Genomic DNA, 22,591 nt, shown 5'->3' on the forward strand with positions numbered 1-22,591 from the left:
CAGATAATCAAGTGCTATTTGCATGTGATGCATTTGCTCTGTTGTTTACAGGATGATTTGTATCTTATAGAGCGTGGCTTTAAGGGAATAGTATGGTCACATGTAGATTAAAACGAATGTAAAAAATGAACAGAGAAAATGTGTATTAACACACTACCTATTCATAGAAGTATTTATGCATCATCTACATATTCATTTTACGCTTCTACGTCTGTGTACAGGAAAGTATTATTTGGAAGACGTAAGAGAAAATATATCAGTTTATTGTTAAATTATTATGACGTTCTTTCCAACACAAAAAGTGTTGTCACTATTGTTTCCAAACTGCGTTACCCACTCCAGCCAGCAGATGGCGATGAGCGTCTTTCAGTTGACTCTTCTTTCGTGACGTATAATGGACTGGACGGACGCTTCTTCAGGAACAACAAGGCGTCAAACTCTTTCGACCACGTCGGTAGCTTGCTAACCAACATAAAAGTTAAAGATTGACGCTTTAGACCATCTTAATGTACATTATCTAATCTCAGTGTTTTAAACACAGTTCTGTTGACGTATTAACTGGTTAACTGTAACCTAATTTGCAAACGTGTTAAAGATTTATGCTGAGCCTAGCACTAGGCTAGTCGCTAATGCTAACTAGCTAGCTAACATCCCTGACCATGAGCTCATTAAACTACTCATCCCCTGCTATAGAAGAGGAGGTCTGCTGTTTGGAGAAAGAAGCTCTGGCGTTGAACATTGAAGGAGAGGATGAGGTTACAGTGAAAGAAGAGAAAGAACCTTTTGGAATGAAAAAGGAGGAAGAGGAGACTGTTATAGTGAAGGAAGAAGATGCTGTTATAGTGAAGGAAGAGAAAGAACCTTTTACAGAGGAAGAGGATGCTGTCTCAATAAAGGTGAAGGAGGAAGACATTTTGGGAGTAAAAGAGGAGGAGACAGAAGAAGCTTTCAGGATGATAAAGGAGGAAGAGGATGCTATCACATTGAAAGAAGAAGAGGATGATATTACAGTGAAAGAGGAAGATGGGAAAGAGGTTGTCAGAGTGGAAAAGGAGGAGGTAGAAGCTTTCAGAATCAAAGAGGAGGAAGATGCCATGACATTGAAAGAAGAGAATGTAGTGAAAGAAGAGGAAGAACCTTTTGGAGTAAAAGAGGAAGAGGAGGATATCTCAATTAAAGAGGAGGAAGACGTTTTAGGAGTGAAAAAGGAGGAGGAGTCAGAATATCCGATTACCATCAGTGAGTACTGTCTTAAAAACAGGGGCACAAACGATGCAATTGTTGAACTAATGTGTGGTTTTAAATGGGGGATTCTACTGAAGTTCTACACTTGAATATGTTGTTCAGTACTGTAGGAATTGTTAAAGGGTCAATCTGCCACTGGTACATATTTTGGGGTCTTTTTCAATTAGATTTATTGAATTCTCCAAAAGCACCCATTTGGTCGAACAATGCTTTAACATTTGCATTTTAGGCCCCGTTAAGAGATATTAATTAAACATTTTAGACATATGCATGCCTCCTGTAAGACCCTTTGTGATTGTAATAGTAGATCATAAGTTTACCACCTGTTTGATGTTCTCATTCACACAGGAGAGAGACATGACTATTATGGATCCTCTGGGGAGCCTCAACAACATCCTGATGCTGACGAGGAAGAGAAGAGTCTCTCCAGATCAGAACACCAGATGGTACAGCTTGGTCTGGTCTAGCATACAGCTTTCTCTCTCTGGGTCTGGGATGGGTTTCTGTAAAGCACTTCATGACAACAGTGACATCAGCATCCATAATGATATGTGTCTGTGTCCCCCTCTTTATGGTTACCAGGACAACGCTAGCCCTTCCTCCCTCCCGGAGTCCCCGTGTCTTGCCTCTCCCAGTAGCGCCTTACTGCTGGGTATGAAGAGGTTGTCTGTGCTGCTGGTGGACTGCAGGAAAACAACGGGGCTGAGTGGAACTGTGAGAGGAGGAGAAGAGAAGAAAGGATCAGATTTAACTCATCAAAGTAAGTGCTGTAGTTTAGTTTGAACAAATAAAATAGACCTGCCCACTGTTATCTGTTACCAGGACAACCAGCAGAGTTCTGTTAGTTGACAGGAAGATAGACTGGTGGATATGGATGTTATGAATATCATAACACTGAAAAAGGATTCTGCCAATGAAAAGAGAGAAACCAATAGACCATATAAAACCTTGATGAAAGTTAGATTTAGAGAGAAAGTTTCAAGATGATCTGATGTAAGGTGCTTGTTTTACAAAAACATTCCATAAAACATTATGGATGTTACATTGCCTGTCCCAGTCAACCCCCCTATCTTTACAAGACTGTAGAACAGGCAAACTAAACTCAAGACACTGTTAATTAATTAACTAATACTGGAGGAAAGCTGTGATCAGGCTGCCCACTCAAGAGAAAGCTTCAAACTGTAACCAGTGCTGGCAACCTGGTTATCCATCAACCTACCCGGGTAGTGACAAACAGTAGAGGAATGAAATCATCAACATGGTTTGATCATATCTTTACTAATGCTGCAGAAATGGGTATCCAGATCCATCAGATGTAGTGATCACAATATAGTAGCCATGTCTAGGAAAACCACAGTTCCAAAGGCTGGGACTAATATTGTGTATAAGAGGTCATACATTTTTTTTGTAGTGATTCCTATGTTGTTGATGTAAATAATATTTGTTGGTCTGTGGTGTGTAATGATGAGCAACCAGACACTGCCTTTGATACATTTATGAAAATGCTTATCCCAGTTACTAATAAGCAGCACCCATTAAGCCATTAAGAAAACGACTGTAAAAACTGTTAAATCTACGTGGATTGATGATGAGGAATAGAAAAATGGTATGATGAAGAGCAGTGGTTCCCAAACTTTTTATCGTTCCGTGGTTCTTTTTATCGTTCCGTGGTTCTTTTTATCGTTCCGTGGTTCTTTTTATCGTTCCGTGGTTCTTTTTATCGTTCCGTGGTTCTTTTTATCGTTCCGTGGTTCTTTTTATCGTTCCGTGGTTCTTTTTATCGTTCCGTGGTTCTTTTTATCGTTCCGTGGTTCTTTTTATCGTTCCGTGGTTCTTTTTATCGTTCCGTGGTTCTTTTTATCGTTCCGTGGTTCTGTTTATAGTTCCGTACATCGTTCCGTGGTTCTTTTTATCGTTCCGTGGTTCTTTTTATCGTTCCGTGGTTCTTTTTATAGTTCCGTGGTTCTTTTTATAGTTCCGTGGTTCTTTTTATCGTTCCGTGGTTCTTTTTATCGTTCCGTGGTTCTTTTTATCGTTCCGTGGTTCTTTTTATCGTTCCGTGGTTCTTTTTATAGTTCCGTGGTTCTTTTTATCGTTCCGTACCCCTTCAAACATTCAACCTCCAGCTTCCTCCAGCAGGGTGCTACTCTCAAATGTTGTTGTTTTACATCACTGTAAGCCTGCCACACACTATATGATACATTTATTAAACATAAGAATGAGTGAGTTTTTGTCAAAACTCGGCTCGTGGGAAGTGACAAAGAGCTCTTATAGGACCAGGGCACAAATAATAATGATATAATTTTGTTCTTTATTTAACCATCTTTCATATAAAACCTTATTTGTTCATCAAAAAATTGTGAATAACTCACCACCTTGAAAGGATGCACATAACTCTTATGTGGCATCAGTACAGATACCAACATAGTATTTCAGGCAAACGGGCCTACTATGCTAAGCAATTGTTAGAGATTTTGTTTGCAGGTATTAACCTGGCTTTCTCAGCATGCTGAATCAGGTTAAAAACCATTTCCACTTATGTCTCCCTGTCATGTTTAATCCCAACAATTTGCACCATCAGTACAGATACCAACATGTATTTCAGGTAACCTTAAATGTTACATGGCCTACTATGCTAATTCTGTAGCGGTATTGTTATCAGAGTTGTCACAAGATGTCTGTCGACAGTTCCTCTTCTCCTTGAATTTTGTTACATTGCTAAATAGCACCAGTCTTGGTATTAAGCCTTATAACTCTAATACACACCTCAGCAGAGTGCATTCCTTTATCAATTTATATATTATTATACTGAAGAAGAATCGAAACGTTGGTATTACATTTTTGCAAGCTCCAAAAGTGTGAGGCTCTCAGGCAGGTATTAACCTGCTGAAAGGAAAAGAGTAGATTAGTGCTCAGGTAGATACTGAATAGAAAGATAGCCAGTGGAATAACTTCAGCCAGCATCTTCATTGGAGTAAAGTGGAGCCTGTTGGCCAGATAGCCAGTGGAGACTAGAGATTTTGTTGGAGCGCCTGTTGGCCAGAGAATGTTTAATCCCAACAATCACAGTAAAGCCTTTGAGCCAGTGGAGACTAGAGTGGGTGTGGAGCCTTTGGCCAGATAGCCAGTGGAGACTTGGAGCCTGTTGGCAAGCCAGGCCAGTAGCCTGGAGACTAGAGAGGTCAGCCTTTATTCAGAGAACAGATTCTGTGGCCAGATAGCCAGTGGAGACTAGAGTGGAGCCTGTTGGCCAGATAGCCCTAACAATCAGCCAGTGGAGACTTAGAGCCAGTGGAGCCTGTTGGCCAGATAGCCAGTGGAGACTGAGTGGAGCCTGTTGGCCAGAGCCAGAGAGTGGAGCCTGTTGGATAGCAGTGGAGACTAGAGTGGAGCCTGTTGGCCAGATAGCCAGTGGAGACTAGAGTGGAGCCTGTTGGCCAGATAGCCAGTGGAGCCTGTTGGCCAGATAGCCAGTGGAGACTAGAGTGGAGCCTGTTGGCCAGATAGCCAGTGGAGACTAGAGTGGAGCCTGTTGGCCAGATAGCCAGTGGAGACTAGAGTGGAGCCTGTTGGCCAGATAGCCAGTGGAGACTAGAGTGGAGCCTGTTGGCCAGATAGCCAGTGGAGACTAGAGTGGAGCCTGTTGGCCAGATAGCCAGTGGAGACTAGAGTGGAGCATGTTGGCCAGATAGCCAGTGGAGACTAGAGTGGAGCCTGTTGGCCAGATAGCCAGTGGAGACTAGAGTGGAGCCTGTTGGCCAGATAGCCAGTGGAGACTAGAGTGGAGCCTGTTGGACAGATAGCCAGTGGAGACTAGAGTGGAGCCTGTTGGCCAGATAGCCAGTGGAGACTAGAGTGGAGCCTGTTGGACAGATAGCCAGTGGAGACTAGAGTGGAGCATGTTGGCCAGATAGCCCTAGAGTGGAGCCTGGACAGACTAGCCAGTGGAGCAGCCTGTTGGACAGATAGCCAGTGGAGACTAGAGTGGAGCATGTTGGACAGATAGCCAGTGGAGACTAGAGTGGAGCCTGTTGGACAGATAGCCAGTGGAGACTAGAGTGGAGCCTGTTGGACAGATAGCCAGTGGAGACTAGAGTGGAGCATGTTGGCCAGATAGCCAGTGGAGACTAGAGTGGAGCATGTTGGCCAGATAGCCAGTGGAGACTAGAGTGGAGCCTGTTGGCCAGATAGCCAGGGAAGACTAGAGTGGAGCCTATTGGACAGATAGCCAGTGGAGCCTGTTGGCCAGATAGCCAGAGACTAGAGTGGAGCATGTTGGCCAGATAGCCAGTGGAGACTAGAGTGGAGCCTGTTGGCCAGATAGCCAGAGACTAGTGGAGTGATAGCCAGTGGAGCCTGTTGGCCAGATAGCCAGAGACTAGAGTGGAGCCTGTTGGCCAGATAGCCAGTGGAGACTAGAGTGGAGCCTGTTGGCCAGATAGCCAGTGGAGCCTGTTGGACAGATAGCCAGTGGAGGCTAGAGTGGAGCCTGTTGGCCAGATAGTATGGTGGTTAATTTCTTTACTATCAAATGAGGAGATATAAACTTATCACACCAAGTCAGAGTTATACTTAAACTACATCTGTAATAATAAGAGCTTTGACTTGTCAACGATTCACCATGTTCTAATGATCCGTTGAGAGCGGCAAAACAAAAGTACAAAGGTCTTTTATAACCAAGATGCACCACTTTCAACCTACACGACGAACAACCGATACATAGAATGGGCCACAAGGTTAAGATTTGTATGAAAGATATTTATAATACATAGTAAACAGCATCTCTGCTGTGTCAACAGTTTTCATTGTGTAGACCAGTGTCTGGAACCATCTCTTCCTGGTTCCAGACAATCATTACCTCGTGTTCTCTGGAATTCTCTTTAGGTTTTATCACCCAAAGACATCGTAAATCTCCCCTGTCATTGTTATCTCATAGAGGCCCATCCTCAGCAGAACACACACACAATAGTTAACAGAATACTCTATTCTGTCGAATAAAACAACCATTATAATACAATACAAGCGTTATAACATAATCCTGCAATTTCCATGACAATAGCCAGTGGAGAGAGAACATACATTGGGGCAAAAAAAGTATTTAGTCAGCCACCAATTGTGCAAGTTCTCCCACTTAAAAAGATGAGAGGCCTGTAATTTTCATCATAGGTACACTTCAACTATGACAGACAAAATGAGAAGATTTTTTTTTAATGAATTTATTTGCAAATTATGGTGGGAAATAAGTATATACAAAAATAAAAAAGTGTTGGTCCCATGTTTCAAAAGCTTATTTCTCTCATATTCTGTGCACAAATGTGTTTACATCCCTGTTAGTGAACATTTCTCCTTTACCAAGACAAGGTTAAACCTCATAGCAAGGCAGTTTTATGATGTGGAGATTTCATTCTGCTCTGTCTTTAAATAAACACTGTCTTTGGCAGGAGGAAAACCAAACTTGGAGGAACCAAAGACGTCCAAACCAGCAAGTCAACACCTCTGCTGCCATTGTGGAAGGAGTTTTACCAAGTCAGGAAGCCTGAAAAGACATGAGAGGGGACACGCAGAACCGAAGACACAAAATTGCGCCCGGTGTGGAAAGAGTTTTAGCCACTTAGGAAATCTGAAAGCTCATGAGCGAACGCACACACAGAACAGGCCTTTCCATTGCTCCCAGTGTGGAAAGCGGTTTAAGCGGTTAGACACCCTCAAAACTCACAAGAAAATACACACAGGGGAGAAGCCGTACCATTGCACCCAGTGTGGAAAGTGTTTTATCCGGTCAGCAAGCCTGAAGGAACACATGAGACTGCACACAAGGGAGAAGCCTTACTACTGCTCACAATGTGGAAAGAGTTTTAACCATTTAGCTAGCCTGAAAAGACACGAGAAGATACATACAAGAGTGGAGCCACACACTTGCTCTCAGTGTGGGAAGAGTTTTAAGCGCTTAGACACCCTCAATGCTCATGCGCGAATACACTAGGGAGACACCATACCATTGCGCCCAGTGTGGAAACAGTTTTGGCCCTTTATAAAGCCTGAGAAGTCATGAGTGAATACACACAGGGGAGAAGCCTTACCACTGCTCCCAGTGTTCAAAGTGTTTTACCCATTTAGGAAGCCTGAAGGAACACATGAGACTGCACACAGGGGAGAAGCCTTACAAATGTTCAGACTGTGGGAAGACATATTACTCATCACAGACACTTAAAAGTCAGGTGAGAATCCACACAGGAGAGTATACTTACTTATCCTAGTGTGTGAACTCATATTTCACATTTAATTGTCCATTGTCTTATATTGTTGACTGAGAATGTGTTTACTTGTTTATACCATGTGAAATGAAATGGTACAAAGTGTACTCAAACATATATATTTGTATGTTTTTATTTATTATTATGATTTTATTAGAAAACATATATAATATAGAGTAGATCAGATTCCATGTGTTTAAATGGTCCTTTTTTAAACTCTATGTGTATATTTGTTTGTTTTTATTAGAAAACATGAATTGAATATGGAGTCTGTCAGTTTGAATATAAAGGAGATCAGGTTCCTTGTTTTAAATTGTCCTTTTTTTAAACTCTTTGTGTGTGTTTATCTGGGTGTGTCATTCCTCCAGCACTACAGATAATCAAGTGATATTTGGATGTGATGCATTTGTTCCATTGTTGACATTTGCATTGTTGGCCCACTGATGATTTAATGAAATGAAAATGTTCAGACTCTGTAATGGAAAACGTTAATTGTTTGTGTGTCCACATAACTGAGTATGTGACTAACCTTGTGAAACTGTCCTATTATAAGCTCCTGTTCTTGGGACTATCATCCTGTGTTGCAAACCAATTTGCACCTGTGTCCTTGTATGAATAAAGTCCCACCCAGGAACAGGAAACTATAAAGATATGTGCTCATCACCCAATGCTTCAGGAATTCAGACTGTCTACACTGCGCTGTGTAACTCTGTTATTCTCTCTGAGCTCAGAAATAAAGAGTCTTGGTTTGACTTGGACTCCAGCAGATCCTTATTTTATAATATCCACCACAACTCTCCCAAGGATTGCTGTTTATCATTGTCTCAAAGAAGAGTTCCTCGTTCCACTTTCCTGGGGGAATGTACAAGACTCCCACTGGTTGAATAAACATTGTTTCCACAAAATAAATCCATGTGATGTTTGATCAATGTGAAAATCTGACCACCCCCTCATCGCTGTCAAACTCTCTGTTCAGGGGCAGAACGACAGATCTGTCTGTACCTTGTCAGCTCGGGGATTTGAACTTTCAACCTTCCAGTTACTAGTCCAACGCTCTAACCACTAGGCTACCCTGCCGCCCCACATCATCATATTTGTTCAATCACGTGTCATGAATTCATTATGACATCATCATATTTGTTCAATCACGTGTCATGAATTCATTATGACATCATCATACGGAAACTGTTCAATCACGTGTCATGAACTGTGTTCTCTTGTATGACATCATACAGACATGGGAAATTCTTTGTTCAATCACGTGTCATGAAATGTTCTCATTGCACTGAGCTCATAGATACAGACATATGTTTTACTTGTTTATGGTGTTCTCTTGTCCCGTGCACTGTAGCCAGCAGCTCATAGATACAGACATGGGAAACTGTGTTCTCTTGTCCCGTGCACTGTAGCCAGCAGCTCATAGATACAGACATGGGAAACTGTGTTCTCTTGTCCCGTGCACTGTAGCCAGCAGCTCATAGATACAGACATGGGAAACTGTGTTCTCTTGTCCCGTGCACTGTAGCCAGCAGCTCATAGATACAGACATGGGAAACTGTGTTCTCTTGTCCCGTGCACTGTAGCCAGCAGCTCATAGATACAGACATGGGAAACTGTGTTCTCTTGTCCCGTGCACTGTAGCCAGCAGCTCATAGATACAGACATGGGAAACTGTGTTCTCTTGTCCCGTGCACTGTAGCCAGCAGCTCATAGATACAGACATGGGAAACTGTGTTCTCTTGTCCCGTGCACTTAGCCAGCAGCTCATAGATACAGACATGGGAAACCCTTAGCCAGCAGCTCATAGATACAGACATGGGAAACTGTGTTCTCTTGCACTGTAGCCAGCAGCTCATAGATACAGACATGGGAAACTGTGTTCTCTTGTCCCGTGCACTGTAGCCAGCAGCTCATAGATACAGACATGGGAAACTGTGTTCTCTTGTCCCGTGCACTGTAGCCAGCAGCTCATAGATACAGACATGGGAAACTGTGTTCTCTTGTCCTCTTGTGCACTGTAGCCAGCAGCTCATAGATACAGACATGGGAAACTGTGTTCTCTTGTCCCGTGCACTGTAGCCAGCAGCTCATAGATACAGACATGGGAAACTGTGTTCTCTTGTCCCGTGCACTGTAGCCAGCAGCTCATAGATACAGACATGGGAAACTGTGTTCTCTTGTCCCGTGCACTGTAGCCAGCAGCTCATAGATACAGACATGGGAAACTGTGTTCTCTTGTCCCGTGCACTGTAGCCAGCAGCTCATAGATACAGACATGGGAAACTGTGTTCTCTTGTCCCGTGCACTGTAGCCAGCAGCTCATAGATACAGACATGGGAAAACTGTGTTACAGACTGGGAAACTGTGTCCCGTGCACTGTAGCCAGCAGCTCATAGATACAGACATGGGAAACTGTGTTCTCTTGTCCCGTGCACTGTAGCCAGCAGCTCATAGATACAGACTGTGTTCTCTTGTCCCGTGCACTGTAGCCAGCAGCTCATAGATACAGACATGGGAAACTGTGTTCTCTTGTCCCGTGCACTGTAGCCAGCAGCTCATAGATACAGACATGGGAAACTGTGTTCTCTTGTCCCGTGCACTGTAGCCAGCAGCTCATAGATACAAACATGGGAAACTGTGTTTAGAACCTTTACAATGAAGATTTAAGTTCAAGTATTCTTTTTGTATTTTATTTGTCAAATGGCAACCAAGCATCAATCATCATGTCACCAGAACACCAGCATCAAGCTCATCACGTGCACTTTCACCACCCTGTGAAGTTCATAACTTATTTCATCTGTAGCCTAATAAACTACATGGGTTCCCAAGTCATAGTGGGAGGACCACACAACATATCATCATGTCAAACAAACTAACAAATTGTCTGTCAGCATTTATAAAAAGTGTCCAGGCATATCCTGTTTCCATCAGCCCAGTCATTGCTGCTGGTGGTGATTCTCTGGTCCACCTCTACGCAGACGACACCATTCTGTATACATCATACATACAGCCCTTCTTTGGACACTTTGCTAACAAACCTCCAAACGACCTTCAATGCCATTACAACTCTCCTTCCGTGGCCCCCAATTGCTTTTAAATGCTAGTAAAACTAAATGCATGCTCTTCAAGCGGTTGCTTTAAGCATCAGCTGTCAGAGCAGCTTACCGATCACTGCACCTGTACACAGCCAATCTGTAAATAGCCCACCCAACTACCTCATCCCCATATTGTTATTTATCCTCTTGCTCTTTTGCACCCCAGTATCTCTGTTTTCTTTCCTGGTCACATATACAGTGGGGCAAAAAAGTATTTAGTCAGAATTAGTTGGGTAACATACAGTCAGCCAACAATTGTGCAAGTTCTCCCACTTAAAATATGAGAGAGGCCTGTAATTTTCATCATAGGTACACTTCAACTATGACAGACAAAGTGAGAGAGAAAAAATCCAGAAAATCACATTGTAGGATTTTTTATTAATTTATTTGCAAATGATGGTGGAAAATAAGTATTGTTGTTGACAAATGTTACATAAACGGAACAAAACCGGGATGAACATTTGTCCAATAGAATCTCTTGTTTGAAACTGTTGGACTACTGATGACACCCTATATCAGCTAGATGTAGTCAAGAGTGTGCTAGGCAGTATGTTTCTCTCGACCAGTGTGCACCTACATTCTAAACTTTCATTCATAGGCCAGGTTGTAGCAACCTCATGATGGTTATAGTGAAAAATGTGAGTATCGTGTAGTAGCCTAAATCCGTTCATGCTACGTTGAACAGGGTGAATGGAATATGAATGACAGTCATCCAACATGCTGTAGTAGAAATAAGGACATGCCCATGAAAAACAAAATGGTCCTCCCTCATCTTAAACGGCACTGACCGCCACTGTTACGGTGGTGGACCATTCTTGGTACACATGGGAAACTGTTGAGTTGGAAAAACAAATCACAAACCGGTGCGCCTGGAACCTACTACCATACCCCGTTCAAAGGCACTTAAATATTTAGTCTTCCCAATTCACCCTCTGAATGGTGCTCAGACACAATCCATGTCTCATTTCACTTAACAATCCTTATTTAACTGGCCTCCTCCCCTTCATCGACATGGATAGAATGGTGGACCATTCTTGGTACACATGGGAAGCTGTAGCGTTGCAGTTCTTGACACAAACCAGTGTGCCTGGCGCCTACTATCATACCCTGTTCAATGACCCTTATAATATGTTGTCTTCCCCTCTTCACCATCTGAATGAACAGGGTGAATGGAATATGAATGACAGTCACCATCTGAATGAACAGGGTGAATGGAATATGAATGACAGTCACCATCTGAATGAACAGGGTGAATGGAATATGAATGACAGTCACCATCTATCTGAATGGCACACATACACAATCCATGTCTCATTTGTCTTAAAATCCTTATTTTAACCTGTCCCCCCTCGTCTGGATTTAACTATTTACCTCAATAAGGGATCATAGCTTTCACTTAGATTCACCTGGTCAGTCTATGTCATGGAAGGAGCAGGTGTTCTTAATGTTTTGTAGACTCAGTGTATAGCACTACGGTTAATCAAGTGCTATTTGCATGTGATGCATTTGCTCTATTGTGTCCAGCAGGACAAGTAGTTCTGACATCATAATACACCCTTCTGATAATCAAGTGATATTTGGAATGTCTGAGTAGTTCTGATGTCATAATACAATTCCCAATTCACCATCTGAATGGTACACATACACAATCCCATGTCTCATTTGTCTCAAGGCTTAAAATCCTTATTTAACCTGTCTCCCCCTCTTCATCGAAACTGATTGAAGTGGATTTAACTAGTGACATCAGTAAGGGATCATAGCTTTCACACGGATTCACCTAGTCAGTCTATGTCAAGGAAGGAGCAGGTGTTCCTAATGTTTTGTCTACCCAGTGTAAAGCACTACAGATAATCAGAAAATCAAGTGCTATTTGCATTTGCACTGTTGTTTACAGGATGGTTTGTATCTTACACTGATTGAAGTGGATAGCATGGTCACATCTAGATTAAAACTAATGTCAAAAATTAACAGAGAAAACACACATTAACACACTACCTATTCATATAAGTATTTAATCATCATCTACATATTCATATTAAGCTTCTACGTCTGTGTACAGGAAATTATTATTTGTAAGAGAAAATATATCAGTTTATTGTTAAATTATTATGACGTTTTTTCCAATACAGAAGTGTAGTAACTATTGTTTCCAAACTGCGTTACCCACTCCAGCCAGCAGATGGCGATGAGCGTCTTTCAGTTGATGCTTCTTGTGTGACGTATAATGGACGGGACGCTTCTTCAGGAACAACAACACGGCTGCAACAACCACCTCGGTAGCTTGCTAGCCAACACAAAACTGAAAGATTGAGTTTTTAGACATTATTAATGTACATTAGCTAATCTCAGTGTTGAAAATACATTTCTGGCGACGTATCAACTGGTTAACTTTAACCTAAATTCCTTGTTCAATTTGCAAACGTGTTAAATATTGATACTGACCCTAGCACTAGGCTAGTCGCTAATGCTAACTAACATCACTGACCATGAGCTCACTAAAGTACTCATCCCCTGCTAAAGAAGATGTCTGCTGTTTGGAGAAAGAAGCTCTGGCGCTGAACATTGTCGTGAAAGACGAAGAGGAGAATATTACAGTGAAAGGAGAGAAAGATGCTCTGGCGCTGAACATTGTCGTGAAAGACGAAGAGGAGGATATTACAGTGAAAGGAGAGAAAGAACCTTTCAGAATGAAAATGGAGGAAGAGGAGGCTGTTATAGTGAAGGAAGAGAAAGAACCGTTCAGAGAGGAAGAGGATGCTATCTCAATAAAGGTGAAGGAGGAAGACGTTTTGGGAGTGAAAGAGGAGGAGACAGAATATCAGATTAACACCAGTGAGTACTGTCTTAAACAGGGACACAAACTATGCAGTTATTGAATGTGGGGTTTTTAAGGGGCATTCTACTGAAGTTCTACACTTGAATATGTTGTTCAGTACTGTAGGAATTGTTAAAGGGTCAATCTGCCATTGGTACATGTATTTTGGGGACTTTTAGATTATGTATTGAATTATCCATGTGGTCTACATTAAACTGCACCTCATCTAATGCAACAGGCTTTTAAAATTCAATATTGGAGCATAATTTCTTCATAAAATATTGAAGGGATGCAAAATACACCTGTTTCGTGCAAAAACCCTTTCACATATGCCCAGTTACATTTACATTTAAGTCATTTAGCAGACGCTCTTATCCAGAGCGACATACAAATTGGTGCATACACCTTATGACGTCCAGTGGAACAGCCACTTTACAATAGTGCATCTAAATCTTTTAGGGGGGGTGAGAAGGATTACTTACCCTATCCTAGGTATTCCTTGAAGAGGTGGGGTTTCAGGTGTCTCAGTTGAGATATATTAATGCCTCGTCTAAGACCCTATGATTTTAAAAGAATGTTCAATATCTGTTTGATGTTCTCGTTCACACAGGAGAGAGACATGACTATGGTGGATCCTCTGGGGAGCCTCAACAACATCCTGATGCTGACGAGGCAGAGAAGAGTCTCTCCAGATCAGAACACCAGATGGTACAGCTTGGTCTGGTCTAGCATACAGCTTGGTCTGGTCTAGCATACAGCTTGGTCTGGTCTAGCATACAGCTTGGTCTGGTCTAGCATACAGCTTGGTCTGGTCTAGCATACAGCTTGGTCTGGTCTAGCATACAGCTTGGTCTGGTCTAGCATACAGCTTGGTCTGGTCTAGCATACAGCTTGGTCTGGTCTAGCATACAGCTTGGTCTGGTCTAGCATACAGCTTGGTCTGGTCTAGCATACAGCTTGGTCTGGTCTAGCATACAGCTTGGTCTGGTCTAGCATACAGCTTGGTCTGGTCTAGCATACAGCTTGGTCTGGTCTAGCATACAGCTTGGTCTGGTCTAGCATACAGCTTGGTCTGGTCTAGCATACAGCTTGGTCTGGTCTAGCATACAGCTTGGTCTGGTCTAGCATACAGCTTGGTCTGGTCTAGCATACAGCTTGGTCTGGTCCAGCATACAGCTTGGTCTGGTCTAGCATACAGCTTGGTCTGGTCCAGCATACAGCTTGGTCTGGTCTAGCATACAGCTTGGTCTGGTCTAGCATACAGCTTTCTCTATCGGGTTCTGGGTTTCTGTAAAGCACTTTATGACAACAATGACATCAGCATCCATAATGATATGTGTCTGTGTCCCCTCTTTATGGTTACCAGGACAACGCTAGCCCTTCCTCCCTCCCGGAGTCCCCGTGTCGTGCCTCTCCCGGTAGCACCTTACTGCTGGGTATGAAGAGGTTGTCTGTGCTGCTGGTGGACTGCAGGAAAACAACGGGGCTGAGTGGAACTGTGAGAAGAGGAGAAGAGAAGAAAGGATCAGGATCAGATTTGACTCATCAAAGTAAGTGCTGTAGTTTAGTTTGAACAAATGAAATAGATCTGGTATCTGTTACCAGGACAACCAGCAAAGTTCTGTTAGTTTTGGGGCGGCAGGTAGCCTGGTGGTTAGAGCCACCTTTAGGTTAGGGCCACTAACCGAAAGGTTGTTCGAATCCCCGAGCTGACAAGGTAAAAATCTGCCGTTCTGCCCCTGAACAAGGCAGTTAACCCACTGTTCCTAGGCCGTCGTTGTAAATAAGATTTTGTTCTTAACTGACTTGCCTGGTTAAATAAAGGTTAAATATAAAATAACAATAAAAATAGTTGACATGAGGAAGACTGGTATCTGTTACCAGGACAACCAGCAGAGTTATGTTAGTTGACAGGAAGATAGACTGGTGGATATGGATGTTATGAATATAATACTGAAAAAGGATTCTGCCAATGAAAAGAGAGAAACCAATAGACCATATAAAACCTGAATGAAAGTTTGATTTAGAGAGAAAGTTTGAAAAGGTTCATGTTTTACAAAAACATTTTCTCAAAACATGATGGATGTCACATTGCCTGTCCCAGTCACCCCCCATATCTTTACAAGACTCTAGAACTAAACTCCAGACACTTCAATGTGGTCTGTATTGTGTCATTAACATCTGATCTACAGAACTTGTTAAACTGGCAAATATATATTTTAAACCTTTTCTAAAAGCCATGAAATATGATTGAATGAAAAGCATTTTTTGTGAGACTTGGCCTCCGTCTCTTCCTCGAGTGTCCCTGTCCCCATCTCAGCTCCATCTGCTCCATCTGTGACGTTTCGAGCTGTGGAGTGAGTTTACGGCACGTTCTCACCTCCGTTACACATGTTCAGGTTGACTTTCCCACGGAATCGACCATAAATGAACGCTGCCCCACCATCACACAATTACAGTTGTTGTTTACACAACCAAAAAACAGTCGATTACAAATCTAGATCTGGATCAAGTGGGAATAATTATTTTTGCTAACATTTCGCTCTGTCATTATATGGGTAGTTTGCTGAGGATTTTTATTTATCACACAATTACTGTTGTTGTTCACGCAACCTACAAAATTAAAGCCTTTTGGTCCTCGACTTGGAGCTCCGGCTCCACTCCGGTTCCACTTGTCCTGCAATAGCAGAGAGAACAGTCTATGACTCGGGTGGTTTGAGTCTTTGACCATTTTTAGGGCCTTTCTCTGACACCGCCTGGTATAGAGGTCCTGGGTGCCAGGAAGCTTGGCCCCAGTGATGTACTGGGGCCGTACGCACTAGCCTCTAGTGCCTTGCGGTTGGAGGCCGAGAAGTACCAGTCAGTGATGCAACCCGTCAGGATGCTCTCGATGGTGCAGCGGTTGAATCTTCTGAGGATGTGAGGACCCATGCCAAATCTTTTCAGTCTTCTGAGGATGTGAGGACCTATGCCAAATCGTTTCAGTCTTCTGAGGATGTGAGGACCCATGCCAAATCTTTTCAGTCTTCTGAGGGGGAATAGGCTTTGTCGTGCCCTTTTCACGACTGTCTTAGTGTCTGGACCACGATAGGTTGTTGGTAATTGTGAACATCAAGGAAATTGAAGCTCTCAACCTACTCCACTACAGCCCCGTCGATGAGAATGGGGGTGTGAAAGGTCCTCCTTTTCCTGTAGTCTACAATCATCTCCTTTGTCTTGATCATGATGAGGGAGAGGTTGTTGTCCTGGCTCACACGGCCAGGTTTCTGGTCCTTCTGTAGCTCAGTTGGTAGAGCATGGCGCTTGTAACGCCAGGGTAGTGGGTTCGATTCCCGGGACCACCCATACGTAGAATGTATGCACACATGACTGAACCCACTACCCTGGCGTTACAAGCGCCATGCTCTACCAACTGAGCCACAGAAGGACCATGGATGGATGATCTCCGTATGTGTGATGGTGTGCAGGTGCTTCGCTGTTGACTGTCAGTGATTGATTTAGAAGTCACACTTAACCAGCATGGCTACCACAGGATTCTGCAGCGATACGCCATCCCATCTGGTTTGGGCTTAGTGGGGCTTTCATTTGTTTTTCAACAGGACTATGACACAAAACACCTCCAGGCTGTGTAAGGTCTATTTGACCAAGAAGGAGAGGGATGGAGTGCTGCATCAGATAACCTGGCCTCCACAATCACCTGACCTCAACCCAAATTAAGATGGTTTGGGCTGAGTCGGACCGCAGAGTGAAGGAAAAGTAGCCAACATGTTCTCAGCATATGTGGGAACTCCTTCAAGACTGGTTGGAAAAGCATTCCATGTGAAGCTGGTTGAGAGAATGCCAAACGTGTGCAAAGCTGTCATCAAGGTGAAGAATTTAATATATATTTTGATTTGTTAAACACTTTTGGTTACTACCTGATTCTGATTATTCATAGTTTTGATGTCTTTACTGTTATTCTACAATGTAAAAGTACAGAAAAACCCTTGAATGAGTACGTGAATCCAACATTTTGACTGGTACTGTACATACAATTCCATGGCAACAGCTCCAGTGGACATTCCTGCAGTCAGCATACCAATTGCCGGCTCCCTCTGAGACATCTGGCATTTCTGTGTGACAAAACTGCACATTTTCGAGTGGCCTTTTATTGTCCCCAGCACAAGGTGCACTTGTGTAATGATAATGCTGTTTAATCAGCTTCTTGATATGCCTCACCTGTCAGGTGGATGGATTATCTTGGCAAAGAATACATGTTCAGTAACAACAGGGATGTACCACTGCTCCCATTGGAGACATGTTCAGTAACAACAGGGATGTACCACTGCTCCCATTGGAGACATGTTCAGTAACAAATGTAAAATTTTGAGAGAAATAAGCTTTTTGTACGTATGGAAAATTTCTGCAATCTTTTATTTCAGCTCATGAAGCCATATGGGACCAACACTTTACATGTTGCCATGGGACCAACACTTTACATGTTGCCATGGGACCAACACTTTACATGTTGCCATGGGACCAACACTTTACATGTTGCCATGGGACCAACACTTTACATGTTGCCATGGGACCAACACTTTACATGTTGCCATGGGACCAACACTTTACATGTTGCCATGGGACCAACACTTTACATGTTGCCATGGGACCAACACTTTACATGTTGCCATGGGACCAACACTTTACATGTTGCCATGGGACCAACACTTTACATGTTGCGTTTATAGTTTTTGTTCAGTGTTTCTATCAGTTTTAGAAACATATGATGATGTCATAGTGAATGAACAAGCCCTTTCAGACTTTATAATATGGCTGTATATAAACTTACTATATATAGTTACTATCAGTTTTTAGGAACATCTACCCAAAATGTTTCGCCTTCTTATTTTTTTTACTTTAGCCAAAATGTGATAGTCAAGATATAAAAAATGAAATAACGTGTCGAACAATGGGGAGATGTTACTGATGTGCTTCACCTTCTTATTTTTTACTTTACCCAAAATATGAAATCAGCGCCTCATCGTCAAAATGTTGAAAATCTGAACGTTTAAATAAGAAATTGGTCCATTTAAACAGCAATGTGTCGAACCCTTTCAACAACGGGGAGATGTTACTGATGTGCTTTTGCCTCCAATGTAAAAACAAAAACAAACAAAAAACACATTTACTTCTTTAGTTATTTTATGTTTAAGGAAGTGTGTCGGTCACATTCTGTATCATACAGCTATGAATGTTATGTATTTAGAACCACCTGTTCAATTGGAATCCAGTGAAGTCTGTGTCTTCAGTGTCTTCAGTGTCCTAGAACTGTTTAGGACACTGAAGGTTGTATATTTAGAACCGCCTGCTCGGTTGGAATCCAGTGACGTCTGTTTCATAGAACTGTTTTGTGTTCTGAGAAAAAACATGTCTTCAGTGTCCTGGAACTGTTTCGTTTTTGTGATCTGACTTTTATAAAATATTATTAGTAATTACCAGGAAGCTAAATCACACCAAGATTGTTCAAATTGGCCTCAGATTATTGAGGGGATCTGATTAGGATTTTACCCTCGTAGCAAGGCCGTTTTGTCATGTGGAGGTTTTGTTCAGGTCTCTATTTAAGTGAACACTCTGTCTTTGGCAGGAGAAAGACCAGACTCAGAGGAACTGGAGCCAGTGAAGTCCAAACCAGCAAGACAACACCTCTGCTCCCAGTGTGGAAAGAGTTTTAACCAGAAAGAGCACCTGAAAAAACATGAGAGAATACACACGGGGGAGAAGCCTTACCACTGCTCCCAGTGTGGAAAGAGTTTTACCCAGAAAAGCAACCTGAAAAAACATGAGAGCATTCACACAGGGGAGAAGCCTTTCCAATGCTCCCAGTGTGGAAAGAGTTCTGCTCACTTATGTAAACTGAAAACACACCAGAGAATACACACGGGGGAGAAGCCTTACCACTGTTCCCAGTGTGGAAAGAATTTTGCCCACTTATGTAACCTGAAATCGCATGAGAGATTACACACAGGGGAGAAGCCTTACCCCTGCTCCCAGTGTGGAAAGCGGTTTACCCACTCATGTAACCTGAAAACACATGAGATATTACACACAGGGGAGAAGCCTTACCCCTGCTCCCAGTGTGGAAAGAGTTTTGCCCACTTATGTAAACTGAAAATACATCAAAGAATACACACAGGCGAGAAGCCTTACCACTGCTCCCAGTGTGGAAGGAGTTTTACCCACTTATGTAACCTGAAAAGACATGAAAGATTACACACAGTCTGAACAGTAGATATAGGATAGGATAGGATAGATGTACGCTGAACATTTTTAGAGAAAAAAGTCCTCTATCCTAGGGGGTAGATCAGCTTTAATATTGAACTTAGATTGTAGCTCCCATCAATGTAATTGTCTACTTCATTTCTAATCCCCCATATATGTTTTTGTGTATATATATAATATGTGTGTGTATGTAAATACTGAACAAAAATATGAACACAAAATGTAACAATTTCAAACATTTTTACTGAGTTCAAGTTCATATTAAGGAAATCAGTCAATCTAAATAAATTCATTAGAGGCCGAATCTATATTTTCACATGACTGGGAATACAGATATGCATCCGTTGGTCACAGATACCTTGAAGAAATGGTAGGGGCGCGATCAGAAAACCAGTCAGTATCTGATGGGACCACCATTTGCCTAGAGTTGATTGTGGCCTGTGGAATCCTGGGTCAAATTATCTGTTTCAGTCATTAAATTGTTGCGTGTTCTATATCCTGTCAATCATTTATTCCTTCATAAACAGAAAACATATGTACCTAAACACAACATGTGTTCAAGGGCCCCTCTTGGTTCACGACCTCTTGACCTTTATATCTGTATGTTACTGCACCTAAACACAACATGTGTACCTAAACACAACATGTATACCTAAACACAACATGTGTACCTAAACACAACATGTGTACCTAAACACAACATGTATACCTAAACACAACATGTATACCTAAACACAACATGTATACCTAAACACAACATGTATACCTAAACACAACATGTATACCTAAACACAACATGTATACCTAAACACAACATGTGTACCTAAACACAACATGTATACCTAAACACAACATGTATACCTAAACACAACATGTGTACCTAAACACAACATGTATATTACTGTACCTAAACACAACATGTATACCTAAACACAACATGTATACCTAAACACAACATGTGTACCTAAACACAACATGTATATTACTGTACCTAAACACAACATGTGTACCTAAACACAACATGTGTACCTAAACACAACATGTGTATTACTGTACCTAAACACAACATGTGTACCTAAACACAACATGTGTACCTAAACACAACATGTGTACCTAAACACAACATGTATACCTAAACACAACATGTGTACCTAAACACAACATGTATACCTAAACACAACATGTATACCTAAACACAACATGTATACCTAAACACAACATGTGTACCTAAACACAACATGTATACCTAAACACAACATGTGTACCTAAACACAACATGTGTACCTAAACACAACATGTGTACCTAAACACAACATGTGTACCTAAACACAACATGTGTACCTAAACACAACATGTGTACCTAAACACAACATGTGTACCTAAACACAACATGTGTACCTAAACACAACATGTGTACCTAAACACAACATGTGTACCTAAACACAACATGTGTACCTAAACACAACATGTGTACCTAAACACAACATGTGTACCTAAACACAACATGTGTACCTAAACACAACATGTATACCTAAACACAACATGTATACCTAAACACAACATGTATACCTAAACACAACATGTATACCTAAACACAACATGTATACCTAAACACAACATGTGTACCTAAACACAACATGTATACCTAAACACAACATGTGTATTACTGCATACCTAAACACAACATGTATACCTAAACACAACATGTATACCTAAACACAACATGTATACCTAAACACAACATGTATACCTAAACACAACATGTATACCTAAACACAACATGTATACCTAAACACAACATGTATACCTAAACACAACATGTGTACCTAAACACAACATGTATACCTAAACACAACATGTGTACCTAAACACAACATGTGTACCTAAACACAACATGTATACCTAAACACAACATGTATACCTAAACACAACATGTATACCTAAACACAACATGTATACCTAAACACAACATGTATACCTAAACACAACATGTATACCTAAACACAACATGTGTATTACTGCACCTAAACACAACATGTATACCTAAACACAACATGTGTACCTAAACACAACATGTGTACCTAAACACAACATGTATACCTAAACACAACATGTATACCTAAACACAACATGTATACCTAAACACAACATGTATACCTAAACACAACATGTGTACCTAAACACAACATGTGTACCTAAACACAACATGTGTACCTAAACACAACATGTATACCTAAACACAACATGTATACCTAAACACAACATGTGTACCTAAACACAACATGTATACCTAAACACAACATGTATACCTAAACACAACATGTGTATTACTGCACCTAAACACAACATGTATACCTAAACACAACATGTGTACCTAAACACAACATGTGTACCTAAACACAACATGTATACCTAAACACAACATGTATACCTAAACACAACATGTATACCTAAACACAACATGTATACCTAAACACAACATGTATACCTAAACACAACATGTATACCTAAACACAACATGTGTATTACTGCACCTAAACACAACATGTATACCTAAACACAACATGTGTACCTAAACACAACATGTGTACCTAAACACAACATGTATACCTAAACACAACATGTATACCTAAACACAACATGTATACCTAAACACAACATGTATACCTAAACACAACATGTATACCTAAACACAACATGTATACCTAAACACAACATGTATACCTAAACACAACATGTACCTAAACACAACATGTGTACCTAAACACAACATGTATACCTAAACACAACATGTGTACCTAAACACAACATGTGTACCTAAACACAACATGTATACCTAAACACAACATGTATACCTAAACACAACATGTGTACCTAAACACAACATGTATACCTAAACACAACATGTGTACCTAAACACAACA

General features: G+C 41.5%; 1 protein-coding gene across 1 annotated transcript in view; it reads left to right on the forward strand.

The window, feature by feature from the left end:
• Nucleotides 1-148: 148 nt before the first annotated feature.
• The window catches only part of LOC118370652 (zinc finger protein 568-like), a 47,136-nt gene continuing 24,693 nt past the window's right edge, over nucleotides 149-22,591 (forward strand). The window contains exons 1-4 of the mRNA XM_052511242.1: nucleotides 149-1,239; nucleotides 1,594-1,691; nucleotides 14,776-14,959; nucleotides 19,033-19,669. Coding sequence (XP_052367202.1) covers nucleotides 660-1,239; nucleotides 1,594-1,691; nucleotides 14,776-14,959; nucleotides 19,033-19,669 — 1,499 coding nt within the window. The 5' untranslated portion in view covers nucleotides 149-659. The remainder of the gene's footprint in view (nucleotides 1,240-1,593; nucleotides 1,692-14,775; nucleotides 14,960-19,032; nucleotides 19,670-22,591) is intronic.

Source organism: Oncorhynchus keta, unplaced genomic scaffold, assembly GCF_023373465.1.
Source record: "Oncorhynchus keta strain PuntledgeMale-10-30-2019 unplaced genomic scaffold, Oket_V2 Un_contig_6513_pilon_pilon, whole genome shotgun sequence".
NCBI lineage: Eukaryota > Metazoa > Chordata > Actinopteri > Salmoniformes > Salmonidae > Oncorhynchus > Oncorhynchus keta.